This window comes from Lepidothrix coronata, unplaced genomic scaffold (assembly GCF_001604755.1).
Source record: "Lepidothrix coronata isolate B3197 unplaced genomic scaffold, Lepidothrix_coronata-1.0 Scaffold80, whole genome shotgun sequence".
Taxonomy (NCBI): domain Eukaryota; kingdom Metazoa; phylum Chordata; class Aves; order Passeriformes; family Pipridae; genus Lepidothrix; species Lepidothrix coronata.
In genome coordinates, this window is record NW_016690260.1 from 880,363 (window position 1) to 901,057 (window position 20,695).

The 20,695-nt window shown below is 40.8% G+C and overlaps 1 protein-coding gene and 1 long non-coding RNA gene across 3 annotated transcripts in view; one reads left to right on the top strand and one right to left on the bottom strand.

The window, feature by feature from the left end:
• The window catches only part of CCNY (cyclin Y), a 122,492-nt gene extending 113,848 nt beyond the window's left edge, over positions 1 to 8,644 (bottom strand). For both annotated transcript variants that reach the window (XM_017820216.1, XM_017820215.1), the window contains exon 1: positions 8,430 to 8,644. In XM_017820216.1, coding sequence (XP_017675705.1) covers positions 8,430 to 8,583 — 154 coding nt within the window. In that variant the 5' untranslated portion in view covers positions 8,584 to 8,644. The remainder of the gene's footprint in view (positions 1 to 8,429) is intronic.
• LOC108499905 lies at positions 7,139 to 13,742 on the top strand. The gene is made up of 3 exons (XR_001875689.1): positions 7,139 to 7,862; positions 12,690 to 12,871; positions 13,532 to 13,742. It is a non-coding gene; the product is annotated as an uncharacterized LOC108499905 (long non-coding RNA).
• Positions 13,743 to 20,695: the final 6,953 nt, after the last annotated feature.

A 20,695-nucleotide genomic window follows, 5' to 3' on the forward strand; every position in this document is an offset into this window, starting at 1 on the left:
CAAATAGGAATCAGAAGATATTATAAAGATCCCAATTCCTAACAGCTCTGGCTCTACTTCCCAAACACTGAGGAGACTACAATCCTAAAGTAAGCAAACCAACCGTCTGAAAACACAATTTGCTACTGGAATTATCTGCATGTTCTCAATCATAACTTCTTTTTCCAACCTCTATTTCACATTGGTTATGTTAACAACATTCTTTGAGGAGGAGGAAATGGGGGGGCACATGTTAAATTTGCAGAGGGTGCAGATTACTGAACAAAAACTGCATTTACAGATGGTATGACATACACGCTACTTTTTTTCAAGCTAGAAAAACAGATGAGATCTAACACCGAACATCGGCCTAGGAATCAAGAGGTCTAATTGATTTCAAATGCTAAGACCTTCTTCAAAGTCTCTACATCATTTGCATCCTTTTACAGTGTAACAGAACTCACAAAGTACTTCAGAGACGTAACTAATGCTTGTAAAGCTCCCTGACCACAGCCTGAAAGTTTCTTTTAGCCAAAGCAAGGAAGCATGGCCTGCCGTGTTCAGGACCAGCTTCAATTCTCAAACTTCCAATCTTCAACTAATGCACTGTCCAATGTCAGGAAAGAGGATAAAGAAGCCACTGTATGCTTCAGTGTAAAATGGAACTATTGATAAACAGCACAAAACCATAACTACTGCCAAGCTATTTCACACACACAGTCTCATCGACTTACAATTCCTAAATTACCCCCTCCTTAGAGAGCTTGCATAGCAGTGAAAAAGTGTAGGATAGCAATTCAAAACACTGACCAAGCGCGGCTCCTTTCCATGCAGTATTACTTTAAGTATCTGAAATTAATGTATTTTTTCCAGGAACAAAGACAGTAAGTTTCTTTATCAGCTAGAAGCCTCCATTACGATGTCATAACACAAATAACAACATGGCAATAAGAAGGTACCATAAAATACTGATGTTCAGGGACAAAATACAAACCAGAAACAATTTTAAGCATGCCAATGATTTGCTAATTCTAAATCTAGAAAAGAATCCCTATATCATCAAGTCTTGCACTTTCATTTAGTAACACTGCACCTTTATCAAGACACTTTGGGTAGCCTGGCTTTACAAAACCATGGAGTAGTTACCACTTTCTTTGTACAGAAGGTATGTTTTGTCTCCTTAGAATCCAACTTCTGGATTCAGGAATAACTCATCAATTCCCACTCTTAATGAAATACCAACAGAGCAAAGAAAAGAATCTGTTAAAATTTCATCACGCTCTCATATTGGTTTCAGTAGCGTTGAAAGTAAATATTTTCACTTCCCATCTGATATCTTCTGGATCTCGGCCACAGGTGTATAAGAATCATTTTGCAGACAAAAAAAAAAAAAAGCAGAAAGCCTGAGATACAATTTTTTTAACTAAAGTTGGGTGAGGTTTTATTTAAAAGAAAATTATGAATCGGTAGTTGAAGGCTGACTCTCCTTACTGCAAAGAGACAAAGATATCATAGTGAAGCCTCTTTCCCTCTAAAAATCATGGTGGAGAAGAGTGTGGGAAATGTTACGCAAGGCAGATGAAAATTCACTTTTAATCTTGAGATTAACTCCACTCCATAAACTTGTCCGAGCATTCAACTATTGCAGCTTTCTGCAACATTTTCACACTGACAAAGACAGTAATAAAGTGCCACTCACAGCAACAAAAACTGATTTTATTGATACATTTTGTTCAAACCACCACAAACTACGGGAGGAGAGCACAAGTCTTGCAGTGTAAATTGCATCTATGATGGCATAGCAAAGGTGTTTCAGTAACATGGTTACAGCATTAGCCTGACTTATCAGTATTAATTTTCAAAGAAATACAGAAGTCAATAAATAGGAGTTTGATTTTGATGATCCTTGTGGGTCTCTTCCAACTCAGGATATTCTATGACTCTAACGTCTGTTAATGGAAAATTTACATTCCTGATGATCTGAGATACTTGTCTTAGCTGAACGATCATCGGTCTAAAAATTCCTTTCCAGCTTGCAGGTCCAGAATGTTAAAAGTGTAATGAGAAAAGAAACAAACAAATTAAAACAAAGGAGGGAAAACAGTATTTCATGCAAATTCTCCAACCAGTTTTCATTGGTAATTTCCCATTAATGCCAACCACAGCTCCTCAACCAGCTTCTATACCAGCTAAGGATTAGAAGCAGGAGCACTGTCCTGAAGACTAAGCTCTTTCTCCACCCAGTCCAGACTAACGGGTGCTCCAAATTTAAGCCAGTTCTCCCAGAAGCACCTCAAGAGCTGGTGATGCTCCAGCAATGCTGGCTGAGGGGATGGGTTATGGTGACATGTGGGGCCTACAAAATCAGCAACAAAAGTAGTTTAGATGAGCTCAGTTAAACCATCTCTGAATTTTGGTCAACTTCTGCAAAAAGTTTCAGCTCAGGAAACATGAAAATCCCAACAGTCCATTTCAGTAATTCTGGAATATTTGCTTTTAAAGCTGATTTGTAAGGAGACAAAACTGTTACAGAAGATACGGAGGAAGTGGTAACTACTCCAGTAAAGGCATAGTGCTGGGAGTATTCTATCTAAATAACAAATTGCTAGGCTTAAAAAGTTTATTAACATTTACTAGCTGTTCACATACATTTCAGAGTTGTATGGTACATATATTAAATACTCTGCAGGATGAAGTAAAAAAGATCACTCCATATGTCAGAATGCAAATAGAAAATCAATACATTTTAAAACTTCTATTTATCCAAATTCAAAGGAATGGAAAAGAAGCAAAAGTAATGTTGATTCACTTCTACACAGAAAGCTTAGAGAAAGGCTACACATTCTTTGTGTTTTCAGTTTGTACAGTGTATTTCATATTCTTGCAAACACGTTAAACAAGGACGATATTTAGACTACGTCTGATGTGCAGCTGGCTGGCAGGGCAAGGACAGCTATCAGGTAGTGCCAGGCACTGCTCACTTATTCCCCTTTCAGCCTCATGCTACATAAAAGAGAGCAGCTAGAAAAAGGCATTCACAGTGTCAGTAAGCTGCTGTATGTGCCAGCAAACAGCATCTCACATGTTTCAGGAATAGTGTCCTATCATGTGAGAGCCAAACTTCAGCACTGCTTTTTGTGTCATCTGACCTGAGCAAGGCCTGGAGACGCAGTAAACATCCCCTGGAAGTCTGATGAATACATAAAATTAGGTAAACCAGCTACGACCACACAGTGGAAAGGTTTTCATTCCTTTCAATTACATTATTCTTATTACATGTAGAATCCAAAGGGGGTGTGGGGGGGAAACAAACCAAAACAATTCAAAATACAGTAGTCTTTCCATTTTCTGAGACCTATAATTTTAAGTCTTGTCATTCTGTTTCAAGTACCAATTTACCATTGTTGATCTTGTTCACTTTCAAAGAAAATCAGATGGCAGTGCATTAATAAAATTTTTAGAGGTAATTTCAAATATGACTAGTCTTAGCTTGTGTGCATCTGAAAGCTTCTACAGCTAAATACGAAAATACTGACTTAATGCACAGCATAAATTTAATGTGAAAGGGAAGTTTTAGGAGGTTTTAGGAAGGCTTTGTATAACACGGTAGTGCCTCTTAGGAGAAGCAGGGCACACACAGAATAACCAGGTGAGGCTGATAGCAGACTAAAAAAGAAAGCTGTGCAGTATGCATCATTAGCAGTGTGCAGTACAGGACTAAGTTCAGTCATGTAGGCCACAGCAGGCTCTATTTTTAATTTTTCAATGCACCAGAATGCAGTGGTGGTACCTTGATACATGACCTCTGACAAATGCTTAGGTAGGTAATGCAAACAGTAGCACTGAAAAGCACATAGATCACCTCTGCGCTGGAATTCTGGCTAAGGGAACAAAACAATTTTTGACTTTTCTGCAAACCAAATAAGACTTTTTTTTTTTTTTAAGAAGGTCTGTCCTTTTACGATCCAGGTTTTAGCAGAAATGCCTGTGTGTAACACAGCGGATATTTAACTTGATTCTGAAGCGCTTATGTCTTGACTTTTGAGAATGTAGGTCAGTTCCTTCACAACATGCAACCCATCAGGCCCTACTGTTGAAAACACCACTAGTCCCTTTCAGCAAAATTCCATTAGGTATATGGGGCAGATTTAAAACTTTCTTGTATTTTGCTAAAATCTCATAATTCTTATAAAACCCAGTAGACAGAGATATGCAAATACTAACTAATCTCACATCAGAGATTCCCATGTGCCAGTTTCAAGAAGATGGAGAAAAAATATGTAAATGAACAAATAAGTGGCTTCTTAAAAAGCAATCCATTCTTAGGAGTCTGTTCATTATGCAGCAAAAAAATTAACATGATTGACCCAAGGTGAAAAGGGCTGAAGACGTTTATCAGTGATGCACAGTCGCACAGGTCATTATCTGAGCTACCAATGCATGACCCAGTGACATCAGCAGAAGTTTACAAAGAGGGAGATAAACAAACAAACAAAAAAAATCAGATTTTTGGTGGGGGGAGGGGGAGGCAGGGGAGGGGCTCATCATTAACAACTGTCTTTTCTTGAAATAGCCTAGGAACTCTCCATCCAGCCTCTATTTCAAGAACAGCCCTTTGGCCAATTTCATTGTACAGTATCAGCTTTGCTTCATGCCATCAATGTTTTGCCCCCTCACTACAGCTCCATACTTGAAAAGCTGACTATAGAAATCAAGCTTCAAACAGAGAAATCACATCTGAGCACATGCTGCTTTTTCAAAAGTTAAACCACCACTGGGTCTGTGACTTGCTGATGTAAAGAGTTAAGCAGAGCCTAGGCCCAGCTAGCAAGGATTTACACAATGCATACACCAAGATGCTCACACAGCTTGCACAGACAGAAATTTGCATCCAAATGAGATAAAGAATCTGACACAAAGTTTTCAGCCATTTTTACTTATTGGTGCCATTAACACTGCCATAAAAAAAGTCTTGATGGCAAACGGACAGATGTAGGAATCTGCAAGTATTGAATCCACTGCTACAATTCTCCTCAACTTTTACATGTGAAGCACTGAAAAATATGGAAGCTCATCCTTAGCAATAAATCATCAAAAACAGATGGTAAGCTCTGTATGTTACAATTACCCTCTTGCTCTTCCTCAAAAGCAAAAGACATAAAAAACTGTTAGGTGTTCTTGATTATCATGAGCCTGTACAAATAAACAACAACAACAACAACAACAACAACAACAACAACAACAACAACAACAAAGAAAGAAAAAAAAAGCATTCTGGTGACTGTCCACTATTCAGAGAAGCAAATTTGCATCTTCTTAAAAATTTTTTGGGGGAAAAAAAAAGGAAAAAAGGTCAATTCAACACGAGTATTCTTTAAAACAAGTCACTTGATAAATTCCTCCTAATCAAATCTCTGTCAAAATTCCCTTCTCTTTCAGATACCATTTCAGAAACAGGTGTGAAATATTACAGAAATTGAGATCGCTCTGACAAGGTACCAGTGATGTAGAGGTAACATTTTGCCATAAAACCAGTTCTTACTGAAATAGAATTGCTCCAGCCATTCTTTGAAAAAATGCTAATGGATTGGGTATGGAGCTGAATTAGAGGAGACAATTCAAAGGCAAGATTTTGAAGGCAGATTTGATGAGTATTTCCTTAGGAAGTATAGAAGACAGGCAAACGTCAAACAGTTCCACTAGTACTAAAACTTCCAGTTAAATCACTCTTAAAGGTTTGACATCCCTCCCTCTTTTTCTTTCTCCTTCTTATACTGCCAAAAACAGGGCCTGCAACAGTGCAAACCACGCATCTCTTTAAAGCTTAAAACAGCCCACAGCTTATTTAAAGGCTCTAAAAGTTCTTGATTTATTCAAGCAGCTTTATCCACTCAAAATAAATAAAATGTTTCCTGAATTTCCATCCATATGAGCGTGAAAACAACTTCCACATAAAACATATTAACTCAGACACTGCATGGCACGATTTTTACAGTTCCCAAAAGTACCACTGAAAAGGTAAACACTTGTTAGAGACACGAATTTTCACTTTAAGACCTGTCACTGCCACATACACTTGAGTAGGATGGAAGGGCTCTCACTCAAACAACAGTGAGAAATATAAATTCGAAGTGTCAAAAATGTTTCCTTTCACTGCACCAGTCTTTGTCATCACTTATTTAATTAAAAAAAAAAAGTACATTTGGCAACACTGCCAATTTGAGAAACTTCATGACTTGCAGGAACGTTAAGGAATCAACACCCAGTATTCTCTCTTCATGACACAGATAACCACACTACCATTTTTTCGTCATAAAATGGTAAGAAAATCATTAGTTCTCTACTGTAAAGGGTTTTTCCCATCCTAGAGTCTCATCTGTAGACATCTGTATGCCATACAACTTCAAACAATCTAACAATAAAAACGTAATAGATAGTCTAATAAGAAATAAAATTTCAGAAACACAGAATCATCTTATGACATTTATTAACCAGTCTACCATCTAACCAAAAGACCATCAGTGGGTATCACTCCAGGGTAAAAGACCTGCAACTAACCACACTTCAAAAAGTAGTTTTACCCAAAGTCCGTCCAGTTGTTTCGTGTGAACAGACATTTATTATCTATTAGTCTCCCCAGTAGAAACTTACTTCTCAGACTTTATCCATAAAAAGGGGCGAGACTAGAGTAAGGAACAAAAAGGAAACCCAAAAGTGTTTGCTCTTTTTCAGATTTAAAGACACTTTGACCATCTGAAAATGTGTCACTGCACTGTCAGTAGTTCCAGAGCAAAACCAACAAAACCTAAAAATAAATAATACATGAGGTATTTTCTGTCTTCTAACAACAGGTTACAGCTTTAGACTTGAAATGTGCCACAGTATAAAGGAAAAGAGAGAGAGAACACACATGTGCGTTGACCCAATAAGTTAAACAACCAATCAATAATGATTTATTTTTTTTTTTGCAAATAACTCAGATGCAGGAACTTATCTGCATTACATGCACATTTTAGCAAGCACACATGCACTTACTATTTCCACCAATGTCTTTCTTTCAATCCATTAAAAAAAAAAACAAAAGCAAAAAACAAAAAACCAAACAAATTAAGAACAAGGCACAAAACCCATGCATCTCTGACCAAAAACTTTACTGCAGTCTGTGTTGGTATAGCTGGAGAAATCCGTACCATCAGAGAAAGCTGCATCCTGCTATGCTGGACACCACTGATGTTGGAAGAATTAATCATTCATAGATCAACAATTGGTTCTTTCATCTCCCTGGCTTTCTCAGGCCAAACCATTATGTATTTTTTTCCACCTACTGATCCTGTTACAGTCTAATTTTTCAGCTGCATGTAGCAAAGACATCTCAAAAACACTGATATTTCCAGAATGCACCTCACTGAAAGAAACCAATGAGGGTACCTATCTGCTTCTATGGGCTTCACAACTTTACTAGTCTCAAGTACTGACTTAACATAAAATTCTGTACTAAAATCACAATCAGATAAGCTATGGAAAAATGTGGAAGGCAAATTGAAGTGCACCGAAGTCCGTCTTTCTGGCTTTCTACCAACAGCAGTCCATGTGAACTAATCCATGAGATAGCTGACCTTTTACCAAGTAAAGTTTTAGGACTAAATACTTCAGCTAATCAAAAACTAAATTACATGTATACATTAACTCAACCCATATCTTTAAAATTAAGCTGTATTCTGGATAGCCAAAACGGCAGCACATTCAGTCACTACTAAACCAACAAAAATACAGCTTTTTCAATATCACTGCAGAGAAAGAGAAGGAAAGGTGGTATTCGTGATTCCAGAGCGCTGCGTCTCATCACGGCAGGAACAGGGAAGAAAAAGTCACTGGAAGAGAAGGTTGTCATGGGAAACATTTCTCCCACTTTTATCGCTGGCTGGGTTTGTCCTTTAAAGGCTCACCCCTGCAGAGGCCTGGCAGGTGACATCCCCGCAGGTGACGTGAGCTCGGCACAGCCAGCCCTGCCAAGGGCGAGGGACGCCTCCCTCGGGGGCCAAGCCGAACCCGAGTGTCCGAGCCCGCCGGGTCTGTCCATAATGCCACCCCACGACACTCTGAAGGGCGAAGGGTCTCGGCAGATCTGGGGCCAAAACCCTGCACCCTGCTCAAGGGTGGGAGGATGCTCCCCAGCCCTCGCTAGAAGGGTCCCGCACACCCCTCCCGGGGGAAAGGAGCAGCTCTGGAGGGAGAATCCCGCGCAGATGGACCGCGGCATCCCCGGGAGCCCCGCGGGGGCGGGCACGGGGACCAGCACCGTCCGTGCGGCCCGGGGGGACACACTGTGCGGGCAGCGGGACCGGCCGGACTGGCCCCACCCGGGGGAGCCGCGGGGGCAGAGCCGAGCCCGCCGCAGGGAGGGGAAGGGAAGGGATGCGGGGCTCCCCGGGGCGCCCGCCCGCGCTCACCGTCGATGTTCTCCCGGTCGCTGATGTGCTGCAGGTTGCAGCCCGTGTCCTCCCGGCTCAGCTCGGCCTCGGGGCGGTAGGACTCCAGCCGGGAGTGGGCATTCCGGCGCAGCTTGGGGCTGGAGGAGACGCAGCAGGACGTGGTGTTCCCCATCTTCTCTGCCCGGCCCCGGCCCGGCTCGGGAGGAGGCGAGGGGCGGCCGGTCAGCGGGGGCGCCGGGAAGCCATGGGCGGCAGCGGCGACGAGAGGGAGCGGCGGGGGAGGAGGAGGCGGCGGCGGCGGCTGCGGCGCCCTGCGGCTGCACTCGCCGGCCGGTCCCCCCGGCGGCTCATCCGCGGAGGCGGCCCCGCAGCGCGGCCCTCCGGCGTGGGCTGCGGCAGCTAAGCCGCCCTGCAGCGCGGGCGGGCGGCGCGGGGCCCGCCGGGGCACAGCCCCATCCTCCCCCGCCCCCGCGCAGCCGCCGCGCCCGCCCCGCGCTCGCACCCGCGCGGCAGCGCCGCAGCCCCCGCGCCAGCGGCACCGGCACCACACCGGCAGCGGGAGCAGGAGACGGAGCGGGAGCAGGAGCAGCCGCCCCGGGCGGCCCCCGCGAACCGGTTCCGGTTCAAGCGGGCGGTGCCGCCTCCCGCCGGGCGGCTGCGGGAGCGGCGGCCCCGGCCGTGCCCGCTCACGGGGGGCGGCGGAGGGGCCGCCCCGGCAGCTGCCGGCGAAATCCGCCCCGGCTCCCGGCCCTCCTGCCCCGAGCGTCCCCGCCGACTCGCACACGGACGCTCTCCCACAGTCCCGGAGCTCAGCACGCTGGCGCTGAAGGGAGCGGGGGGTGCAGGCGCTCCCTTCCCCGCAGCGGTGCCTCCTGGTCGGGGGGTCCTCGGGAAAGCCCCGTGCCCCTGACCGCGGCGGGGACCCCGCGGGGCCGCCCCTGGTCTAGGCCAGAGCCACCGCACCTGCCCCGCCGGGAGGGGCCCGCATCCTGTAGGGAAGCATTCACTGGTGTCCCAGAGCTTTTGAGAGGCTGCGAACTCTTTGAGAACTCGTTAGGTCTCCTGTAGACTGACGGTGCCAAAGAGAGCAGGCCCAAGAGGAGTGTAATGTACTCCCTTCATAGTACCTTCCCTCTGTTCAGGGCTTTCCCAGGCAAAATCCACTTTTGCTGCATCGGTGTAATCTGAAGATGGGAATTGTGCATGGTTTTCATTAGTCTTTATTGTTCTGGGTTTTTTTCTTTAAATCTCTGTAATCTAAGCACATCTCATGACTGCTGGAGGTCTGAGTCATGGTAGTTGAATGGTTACACTGATAATTTGATAACAGAAACACACTTTTCTGTGTTTATAAAAAAATGCTTTGACTTACAGCCCTGTGCCCGGGGAGCCGTTACTTGTTATTCTACCAGGCATCTCATGATATCTGATGTTTTCACAAGATCTGCTCAAGTCAGATGATTACATGAAAGACTTGCAAGTTTTCATCCTACATTTTTTTTCTCAGATCCCAAATTGCAAAGAAAAATTAATTTTTAATTTTCAACTACCTTTGAATGTTTATTTGATGCAAATCTACTGTAGTGGGATACAAAGAATCAAAAAGAAAGAAAAAGCGTGGAGTTTTAAAATGAAACTATTTTGAGGATGTTTAATTAGTTTTGTGATACCCCCTCCTCAAGCATGGCTTGGCGGCAGATTTTGAGTTACATCATCCCTTTGTGTTTGAGTAACTCAAATAAGGATAGGTTTAGTATATTTTGTGTATTAGTGTCTTCAGTAGTTTGCATCAAGACCAAAAGAAAGCAGATATTTGCTGGAGCTCTGATTTAGGAGTGTTGTCTTGTAGGATATCATGCTAACTAGTGCCTTCCACCACCATATCATCATTTGCTGAGGGCACTTCAGCTCCTCCCTTGGAGCTCACCTTGCTCTTCAGATGAGCCTGAGCCTGCGCCCAGCTCGGTCTGCACAGACCAGGCCTGGGCTTAACCTGGTAGCAGGGTTGGTTAAACCTCACATAGGCATAGGCAACAATCAGAAAATCTCAAACACGATTTTTTACAAGTCAAATAATCTTAGTATATATACAATAGAAGAGCAAGATGTTATTGAAACACCTGGCTTACCACATCTCACAAGAGGACCTCAACAGAATTAGAGAAATCTCTGTGGAAGTATTATCTGTTTTTTTGCTTGCCATGGCTCCCTGACCTGCCCTGTTAAATTCTGTCTTCTTGTAGGAAACAGGGACATGTACTCGTTTGTGGCCTTTTTGACCTGTAGTCTCCCAGCACAACATGGGGACTCGGGGCACCAGTGCCATTGTCTTTTAAGTACATGCTTGGGTAATGCTGAGAAACCATTGTGTTGCCTTGCCTTGCTCTATCAATCCCACTACATTTTTACATAAACATTTCATAACCCCTAATTATTTAGAAACTTTAACAGCTATAAATCTATTGGAGCAAACTCTTGGACAAAACTTGCAGCTTAAACTTGTTCCATGATTTTCATAAGCTTTGAAACAAAACAGGCAACCACATGATGGAGATAGGTTAATTACAAAGTCTGCTTCTCTAAGTAGAGCTTTAAACAACATTTTCTTTATTAAAAAGGAATGATTTCAACTTTAGTTCATGTTTAAAACTAATATTCTAAAACTAAACATTTAAAATGTTTTAAATACTATTTAAAACTTGTGATCACCAGTTGTGACCATGTAATCACTATGTGATCAGAAGATGGATGATCTTTAAGATCTCTTCCAACCCAAACCATTCTATGATTCTATCCATCATTCTATCATTTTATGTAGCTACCTATTTTCTTACTTGCAGTCTTTCATTCTGAATTTTTCATCTACCTTTATTCCTCCTCTTTTCACTCCAAGAGCTTGCTGAAGTACATTACAATGACAAAGGCACTAAAATACATATTTAAAGTCAAAGAAAAGGGATGCTGCTCCAGGGTAATGGTCTCCTGCTGGTATCTAAGAGCTGAGAAGAGTACATAGGTGAAATACACACCAGGAAAACATAGTTTTGATTACTTTATTTCAGCTATCTCAAGTGTATGATGCAAATGTAGTTGCATTATTTGATAAATATTGGTACAGTAAAGCAAGAACAGTTCACTGTACCTTACTGACATGCTTAGACATCATGTATGTCTCTCTTTGATGGGAGACTATTCTATTCTTGAGGTTTACCATTATGTATTTTAACAAGTTTGCCCTCCTGAGCAACTGCATATGTCAGCTGAGTACTACATAAAGCTCCTTAAACCACGGCCAAGATTTTCAAGCTTGGTCAGTGCTGACATACCATGTTTACAAAGGGCTTATTCTTCCACAAAAATATTTTCAATCTGTAGCATCTCCCCTCTATAGAGGATACTCCACTATACAAAAATTAATGGATTTTAATACGCTAAAATTAATGATGTGACCCATTAAATTTTGTGCTTGAAATCTTCCTGGAACATTGTTGAAAAATATGAGTATTTCAAACCAGCAGATGTAGGTCAGTGTTTTGCTTAATATAAGCTTTTATCTGTTTTGAGTAGATAAAAATTGTAACAGTTATTCAATCCAAAACTTTCTTCCTGCAAACCAAACAATTTGGGAAGCACAGTTAAAAAAATAATCTTAAGATAAATGATTGGTGACAACTAGATCTTTTAATTCTGCTGGTCTTTCAAATACAGTCTGAGAAATTTTGTCACACAATACCTTCCCCACACTGCCATCTGATGTTTAGTAAGAGTCCTACTCACAGTTTGGGCATCCACTCTAATGCCATCTTGCCAAATTTATCACACGTAATCATTGTTGGGAGTTTAAGCAAAAGCTTGAAATGAACATTGCTAGGTACACAGTGGTCTGGCTGGTCAGCTGAACCATACCCTAAACTTTGTTGATTGTAATAGCTACATTTCTCTTGACTATAGTATTAAATTCCAAATCAACTAAACCACAGTCATGAACACATCTGAGGAATTCTTATTGTTAATATTTTATGTTTATTGTTACAAGTGTAAATTCAGTAGCATTAATACTTTCTTTCTCAAGGAAAGACCAGAGTGCATCCCAGTTGATTCTGCCCCAGCCTGTATAGCAAAGCCTTTCACTGTGCTGCTCCTTGAGAGAATGCATTCATGGATCAACTCTTAGATTCCCACCCCCATGGATTTGAATTGACTACTCCTGGGGCAGATTTCCCCTTTGCTGACGGTGTTGATTCTTCCAGGATTAAGGCAGTCTTTTCTTTCTTGGAGGTACAAATCCAGTGCTTGCCAGAAAACATCCTTTCAGCCTTGACACAAGTTGTCTGAAGCTCTGTCTATGCCAACCCCAACCACTGTGCCGTCATCAGAGACATTTGGAGGTTTCTGTGGTACATTGCAGGGAGCTGCAGCTGCTGTTCACAGGAAACACATCCAGATGTAACAAGAAGCAGGTAAGAGATGGGAGCTACTGCTCCAGTGTTACCTGGCTTAAAAATATTCATGGTATCAGTGAAGTTAGTCCTCTGGTGAATGGACGGCACACTTGTTTCACAGAAATCAAGTGCCTTACTTGAATCAGAGAGAAACATGCAAAGAGTAAATCAAGACTTCTTTTTGGAGATCAAGGGAAAAATTTGGGCTACCTAGTTCATGTATTTAACTTTAGTGTGTAAATTGGGATATTATCTCATGCTAGCCAATGATGAGATACTATTCTAGGCAATAATGCAGAGAACAAAGTCACGCTCGTACTCTGAAGTGCGTGGCAACCAGAGGACCCTGCCTATTTCCATTTACTCTACAGGAGAAAATAGTTGCTTCAAGAATGAAGGTGATAGACCAGAGAGCAGGTGTTACTATGGTTCTCTAAACATGCATAGCTCAGATAAGTGCATATTATGTTATATTATTACCTTTTTTATTATTGTGATGTTACTCACCGGCTTGAAACCACTGGAGAAAGAGGCAGTTTCCCCTCAACTGGGGAAAGATCGTTCATTGTTTTAGGGGAAACACTTCAAGAACACTTCAAGAACACTTCAAGAACAGCTATGCTGGAATATTAAAATAAATATGTAACTGTTTGGGGTTTTTTATTATTATTTCTTCAGGGATTGAACAAGATAAGATCTGCACTTGCAAGCAGCCAGAAAGCCATACATTACCCATATGAGGGAAGATCACCCACACGGCACAGATCTGCCATGAGCATTGGGAGGGAGGAGGCAGTTCAGCCAAGAGTACCATGGATGCCCTTGCATTGTGGAGAAAGGCACAAGCAATTGGATTTAACCAGCTGGGTGGAATTTGATTTGATTAGCTTTGGCACAGTTTCACATACTCTCAATTCATCAGTGAATGGAGTAACTATATTGGAAAGCTACTGGGGAAAAACAACATTGCCCCTGATGCTGCTGTCACGGGCAGATAGAGCACAATCCCATACAGTCTCGCTCTGTGTTTTTCTCTCTTCATTGTCTCCCTAGTTAGTTTTTTTGTGCCAGTGTGTGTCTTCCTGTATCAGGATTGGCTGCCTTTTCTTGGTCTGAGATCTTGGCATGGAAAGAGCAGTAATTACTCCATGGTATGACTCGATGACTATGAGCAAGGGTGGGAGTGCCCCCTCTTGAACAATAAAACCCCTTGTAGAGAAAAGCCTAACTAAACAAAACAAAATAATGTGTAAAACCAGGCAGTGCTGCCACAAAGCACTTTGCCAGCCAGAGAGTCTATATGGAGTATGAATAAGAGCCCACTGTGTTTTATTCCGTTCTGCCTGTTAAAGATCGCATTCTATAAAGAGGTATCTGTTAATCTGTTCTGATTTCATACAAGCCCAGGCAAATAAAACTTCTTTAGTTTCAATGAAGCTAGTCCTAATTTACAGTAAGAATGAGAACTGAACCAGCCCCAGCAATTTGGGATAGCATGTTCAGACAAAACTTTTTTTCTCAAATTCATCTTCAGAAAATAAAATCACCCACTTTTATTCAACTCTCAATACCTAGCAATTTTGAATATCAGTCATGGCAGCTCACAGTTAGAAACATTCAAGTGTACTATGAGCTTACAAGTCCTGTAATATAAGCTAATAGAGGTTAATATGCAAAGGATTAAAGTCTTTAGAAACACAGCTCACCAGAAAAGCACGTGTCTGTACATACATTTGCTCAGCCGTCTATACGAAGAAGAGCATCAGGGAAGTTTATTGCTTTATCCTACAGCTCCCCAGAAGACCAGCCTTTTTAAGCAGAATAAAGAGGGCTTTGTTTGAAGAATAGATTTGAAGAAAAGTTAAAGGTTTTAGAGACAGGGAATCAAGATAAATATGGTGAACTGTACAGACTCATCTCAAGAACTTTTTCTGTGAAACAGTCTCAAACTGAGTAAAGTTCTCCTAAGTATTAACATCTGTATTGAGTGAAAATACTTTCCTCGGTTAACTTTCAAATCAAGAGGTGAAATTAAAAAGTAAGAACATTCTCAGTATGAAAATTAAAGCTCTTGAAGCATCCAAGTTTTCAATAGAGAAGCGTTCAGGCATGAGTCTTTTTGATTTTTAGCAAGGTACTACAATTGTAAATATGTAGGAACTCAGAATTGTAGAGAAGCCAAAAATCACCCTTCTCCAGACAAAACCCCTGTGTATATGCCTGGAAAATACAGAAAATGGAAATATGGATCTTAGAGGTAGAGAACCAAAAATCAGTTAATGTACTTAACAAATGAACAACAGATATATAATTTTGAGTGTGTATTTCTGAGAGATTTTGTTCCATTTCCTCAGGTCCTGTATGGTATTAGGTAGTACTTTTTCCTTTGAAAAATAATGCAAGATTGAAAACTATACACCAAAATGGGCCAAAAGTAGAAAGGAATAAAAGTAATGAAAACATTACCCCTTGGTATTCCAGAGTCCTTTGCCTCTCAATGAAAAAGTACCCAGGACATAACAAGCCTAGAGAACTAAAATTGAGGCTTCCATCTGAACATTTAAAAATTTCCTCTCAAATATGGCAAAAGCTGGCATGATCCTTAGAATCAGTTTCCATTATTTTGGGAAAAAAAATCTGCTCCATTGCAGTCTGTGTTAAGACTCTTGAAAACCACTTAACCCCTGTATCTCAGGTCCCTTTCAGTGAATGGGAATCATAGAATCTCACCATATGAAAGGGGATTTTTAAGACTAAAATCTTTAAACCAGGAAGTTGTTCATGTGTTGCAGGAAAGGGGACCAAGTAAATAAAATGGATGTGCCATGGTATTTCTGACATGCACACCAACACTGCTGAATGCAGTGCCTGTACTGGTAATTAAATGTGAAACAAATTCTTGTCTGTTGTAATGCTTTTTGCCACTTGTGTAGTTTATTAGCTTTGCTGTCACCATCACTCAACAAGCAGATACATCAGTTGATAGAAGAAATGCCAACAGGAAGATAGCAAGTTCATAGGTTAAAAAAGTCATCTTTTCTCTATAAATAGAGTTGGTATAAATCACCAGAGTCTGCAAAATGGGCTTGGGAAAATTAGTCATTGACCTACAAACACTTCCTGCTGGATGTCTGGGAATCCATTTCACACAGTTAAGAGTGACACGAACTAAAGCAGCTAAAGAAGCAGGACTTTATGGCAAAATAAAGAATAGAATGTCCTAGCAAACATGAAAATAAAACCAAGTCCAACTAATAAAAATACAATTGTACTACTGTGGAAGTATTCTAAATAATCAAAAGGTAAAATGAGCCATTTAAATCTACCATTTAATAAAAAATAAAAATAAGGGAATAGTTTTAAAATTCTTAATGAGGAAATTATTATATATTTTCAGTGTCCTGCAGTCCTTGTGGCAGCTCTGGAATTTCAGCAGCTGACCAGCCAGCAGGCCTCATGATATGCCGTGATCTAACAACGTGTGGTTAAACAGGGAACCCAGCACAGCAACTTCTGTAGGAAACTGCTGACTAACTTGGGAAGAATCTAGTCAACTTGAATTATACTTCAAATTAAAGAGAATATAATTAATAAAGACATTTTTATCTCAAGTAAGGAACTAGCTTGCTGTTTTCCCTTCCAAGTTAATGCTACCCTTCACTGCTGGAACTCTTCAGCTAACATTATACCCAAGTGTCCTCTGCTGTCACTCAAAAAATACCCCTTAGGAAATAAAATATGCATTAAAACAGGTATTTTCTTAGGCCCGGCTCACTGAATTACCAGGTTTACTCCAGAAGACTTTTGTTGTGCTCACAATTGTGACACTTTCAAAACACTGACTAATTCACTGATGAGTGTCTCTTTATTTTAAAGCTACTGCACTGGAAAGGATTTAGAGACCCCAGATTTTTACATTCCAGGAACTTTGAACTGTCACATAATTTGACAATTAAGTTCTAAAAAACATTAAAACATATTACAAGATATGACTACAAATTGCAGCCCTCCTAGATAAGTTTGGCTTCAAGCAGAAAAGACAGGTCTCCTCAAATTCATTTTGAAAAACAGAGAAGTGTCTTGTATAACATGGGACAGGATATCTGTCTATAAGTATATGCATTTTTTTTCAGATTTTGTAGTAAAACTTCTAAAATAGCATCAAGCCCTTTCTAATAAATAGCAAAAACCCAGTAAAAAATACTTGTTTGTTTCTACAATCTCTGAGTTAAAATAATTTCTAATATTGTGTGAGTTACATGAATTGTAAAATTTGGTACAAAAGTACAAAACAAACTTCTTTCTTTGGAGTGCTTAGGCAATTCAGGTCAGATGTTTGCAGCTGCCCCTTAAAGATTTAAGGCCAATGAAATCCAGTCTGTATTCAAGCTTTACAAAGTCTCTAACCTCAACCTTAATTGTCTTTGTCCAAAATAAAGTTGCCAGGGATACATCTCACTGTTTAATAAGGTGGTTTATCCATAAGGATAATATGGTATTTTCTCTTAGTCTGTTAACTAGTTTCATAATTCTCCCAGTTGTTCAGACTGAGATATGTTAAGAATTCACAGCTGCTTTGGCATTGCTTACATAGCTAAAATATGTGTCTTGATAATGGCTAATATCTCTCATCAAATATGTGTTGGCAAAGTGTTTAGGTTCAAGATAAATCATGCTGCTAGCCACAGTGTAGTCAACAAAAGGATAAAAATTATACATTATGTAATGCAAAATAAATTTTCCATAATTCATCGAGAGTGTTAGGGCTCACAGACTCCTTGAGTTTGATTTATACCTTTTATCATGCACAATCCCATTGATAAGAGTTTAAAAAAGCCAAAAACAAAACAGAAAACCTAAACCAGCTTTGCAGACCAAAACTCCCCAGAACAAGCACTGGAAGAAGCAGAAATACAATCACTGAGTTAACCGTCTCATTGCAAGCCCTTGCACTGAGAAATATCCTGCTTTTAGATGTGCTTAAACTTCATGTACAATTCTGCGGATGCCATCAAAGCAGTAAATGTGTCAGGGGCCCCTGCAGAATACAGCACCACTAAAAGCTGCATGGTAGGGTCAGTCTTAGGGAGAGTTCCAACAACTCCAAGACCTGCCCTGACCATTCCTTCAGCCCGGTTCTACAAATCAATTTTAGCAAGTCCATATTTAATAAGAATATTCCTTTTTGGTTTTTTTGTTCTTCCATAGAAGGCCAGTCATGTTGTAGAGTGTCTTTCCACTGACACTGCATCAAATCACTTGGGCCCAATGCCAGCAACACTTGCACATATGTAAGAGGGTCATTTCAGAAGGGAGATTTGCCATCCTGAGCTTTGGAGGTAAATCTCCTTTCCAGTGAAAGTAAACAAGAACCAACAGCCTAAGTTTCACTGGCACCATTGGAAATCTCAGCTTAAACTGATGCATCCAGTGCACGGAACTTCTAGATCCTACTAATGGTATGCTAAACAACACTGGCCAACACTGAAAGACACAAACCTGTCCCTCTTCCCTTTCCCTGGGACAAGTACATAACCAGAGGAAGGAAAATCCTTGAGTGCTATTCCTTCTGCAGGCACATGAGTTGGGAACTTGTCCTGCCCTCAATGCTACCATTTCCCAACTCTGGCACTTGTCTCCTGAAAAAGCCAAAATATACTACCTGAAACTCACTCTAAATCACATGTTCAGTGTTACAAAACCGGCTGTCCTCACCTCCCACATGCATGATCATGTCTGTTCCCCTCTGCTGATTTGAGCATTTGTATGGTCATATAGGAAGGTCCATCAGGAGCCTGCTCTGTTTGAAGCTAAATCAGCCAAAGGAGTTTTCAGGCAGTCTCTAACCCAGCTCACCATGTAATTGTGCTAACATTATTGCTAGCTCAAGAGAAGCAGTGGAAATATGCAACTGGGGAAAGATAGGACTGTTTTTCTGGGTCATGGTCTCACTCAAGGGGCTTAAGTGACTGAGACAGCAGCCTAAATTTGGGAATCATGTCTGAGAGCAAATGTATTCTCATGAATCCTCTCTATTACTATTCCTATACTGCCACCTCCTTTTGTACGACATTTCAGCGTTTTTCCTAAGTAAGATGCTGAAATAAAAGCAGGACAGTATTTTTAATCATGTGAATTTGACTGGGGCAGACAACTGTAGCTTCAGCAGTTTATTTGAAACCTTCCACCATGCTGTTCTTTCTGTATTGGTTATATCATTTGCTTCCACTTCATGAATCTGGAACATCAGACAGTATTGCTCAGCACAGACCAAGAATCAGAAATATATAATACAGATGCTGAAACAATCACTAGCTTTTTATTAATCCTGTTATGTTTATCTATCATGCCGGAAATAATAATTCCAAATTATCTCATTTCACAAGCACAGTTACTGGATCTCTGCTTGTGCAATATTTGAAATGTATTTTTAAGTAAAAGATGCAAAGTTTTTTGCTGTGCCAAAGCATAATTAGAATTGTAATGTTCTGTCAAAGGAGGAGCTACATATTTTCTGACAAAAGAATAAAAAAAGTGTGGGGAAATGAGAGGCCATATAATCAAGTAAAACAATCTCCTTTCATGCCATTTCTGAGAAAAAAAATATTAACAGCTACTGCACAATCACCCAACTTACCACTTCCAACCACTTCAACTTACTATTGGTTAGACATGAGGAAATTGCAAGCTACTGGTTTCTACTTCCAAAGTTGTGATGTCATGCTATCTTGACTTCTATCAATCTACTTGAGCATAAGGGAAGCTGATGCAATAGAGAAGACTGCCAAGTATTTTATCTGACTGCTACCTTCACAAAACCAACAGAAATATGTTACATCAGGAAATAACCATTTATAATAAATTTGCAGCGTTTTACCCTTTGAGGAAGGGCCTACAAATGCAAAGTTCTCTCAATTCCTTCTAACACTTCTGAGATTATATTGTATTTTTTATGAGAAGCGTTGGCATGAGAGTCCTAGAAAACTAATTTTCACACACTCGTAGAACAAGAGTAGCCTGGAAGAATTAAATCTTAGCTTCCTTGCAGTCAACTGAATTCCTCCTGAAATAAGAGAAAAATTATTCCTTCATTTCTTGAAGTCTAAGTCAAGAGTGGGCAGTTTTAGTTCTGAGTATTTTTGAGATAAAGATACTTGTGTATTGTCCTGCATATCTCATTAATACTTCTACTTACAGATATATTTTTTTACTTCCTCCTGTACACATCCAGGACTTCCCCGGGAAATATTTTTGTGGGCAGAGGTCAAAGTTTTTCAGATTTTCTCCACGATTTCTAGACCCAGATATGTCCAGATTGGACTAATGCACTGTCCATGTCATCTGCCTGTTAACTCTACGTGCACTGATTTTTCACATTTCCAGAAAAGTTTCACAGCATTGTGTATTCACAGCTGTGTATACCAAATGTACTTGCTTTCTCTTGCCCCTAAGATCTGGGAAATCCCACTTTCTTTTCTCTGTTAAGGCAATGATTCTTTTAATTTTATGAAGAAGGGACACAGGCCTTCTTTAGTACCTCTATTTTACTCATCTTAGCATCACTTGCATCTTTGAAGCTTCTCTCACCCACAGTACAAAAGTGCTGAGCAGTGGCTGTCTTGGTTACTGTACCTGTATACACGTGAATAAAATTGTCCATCTGCAGTGTAATTTTGGAATACACAAATATAACTTAAAGAGAAACAATTCCTGCCTCCACAGTCAAGTTTCTGCCGCAGAACTTGGAAGCTGCATAAGGATGGTCAACAGCCCTGGGACAGAATTCCCAATCTGGGCATACCCTAATCCTTGCGAAGGCACAGGAATCCACTACCTCCAGTC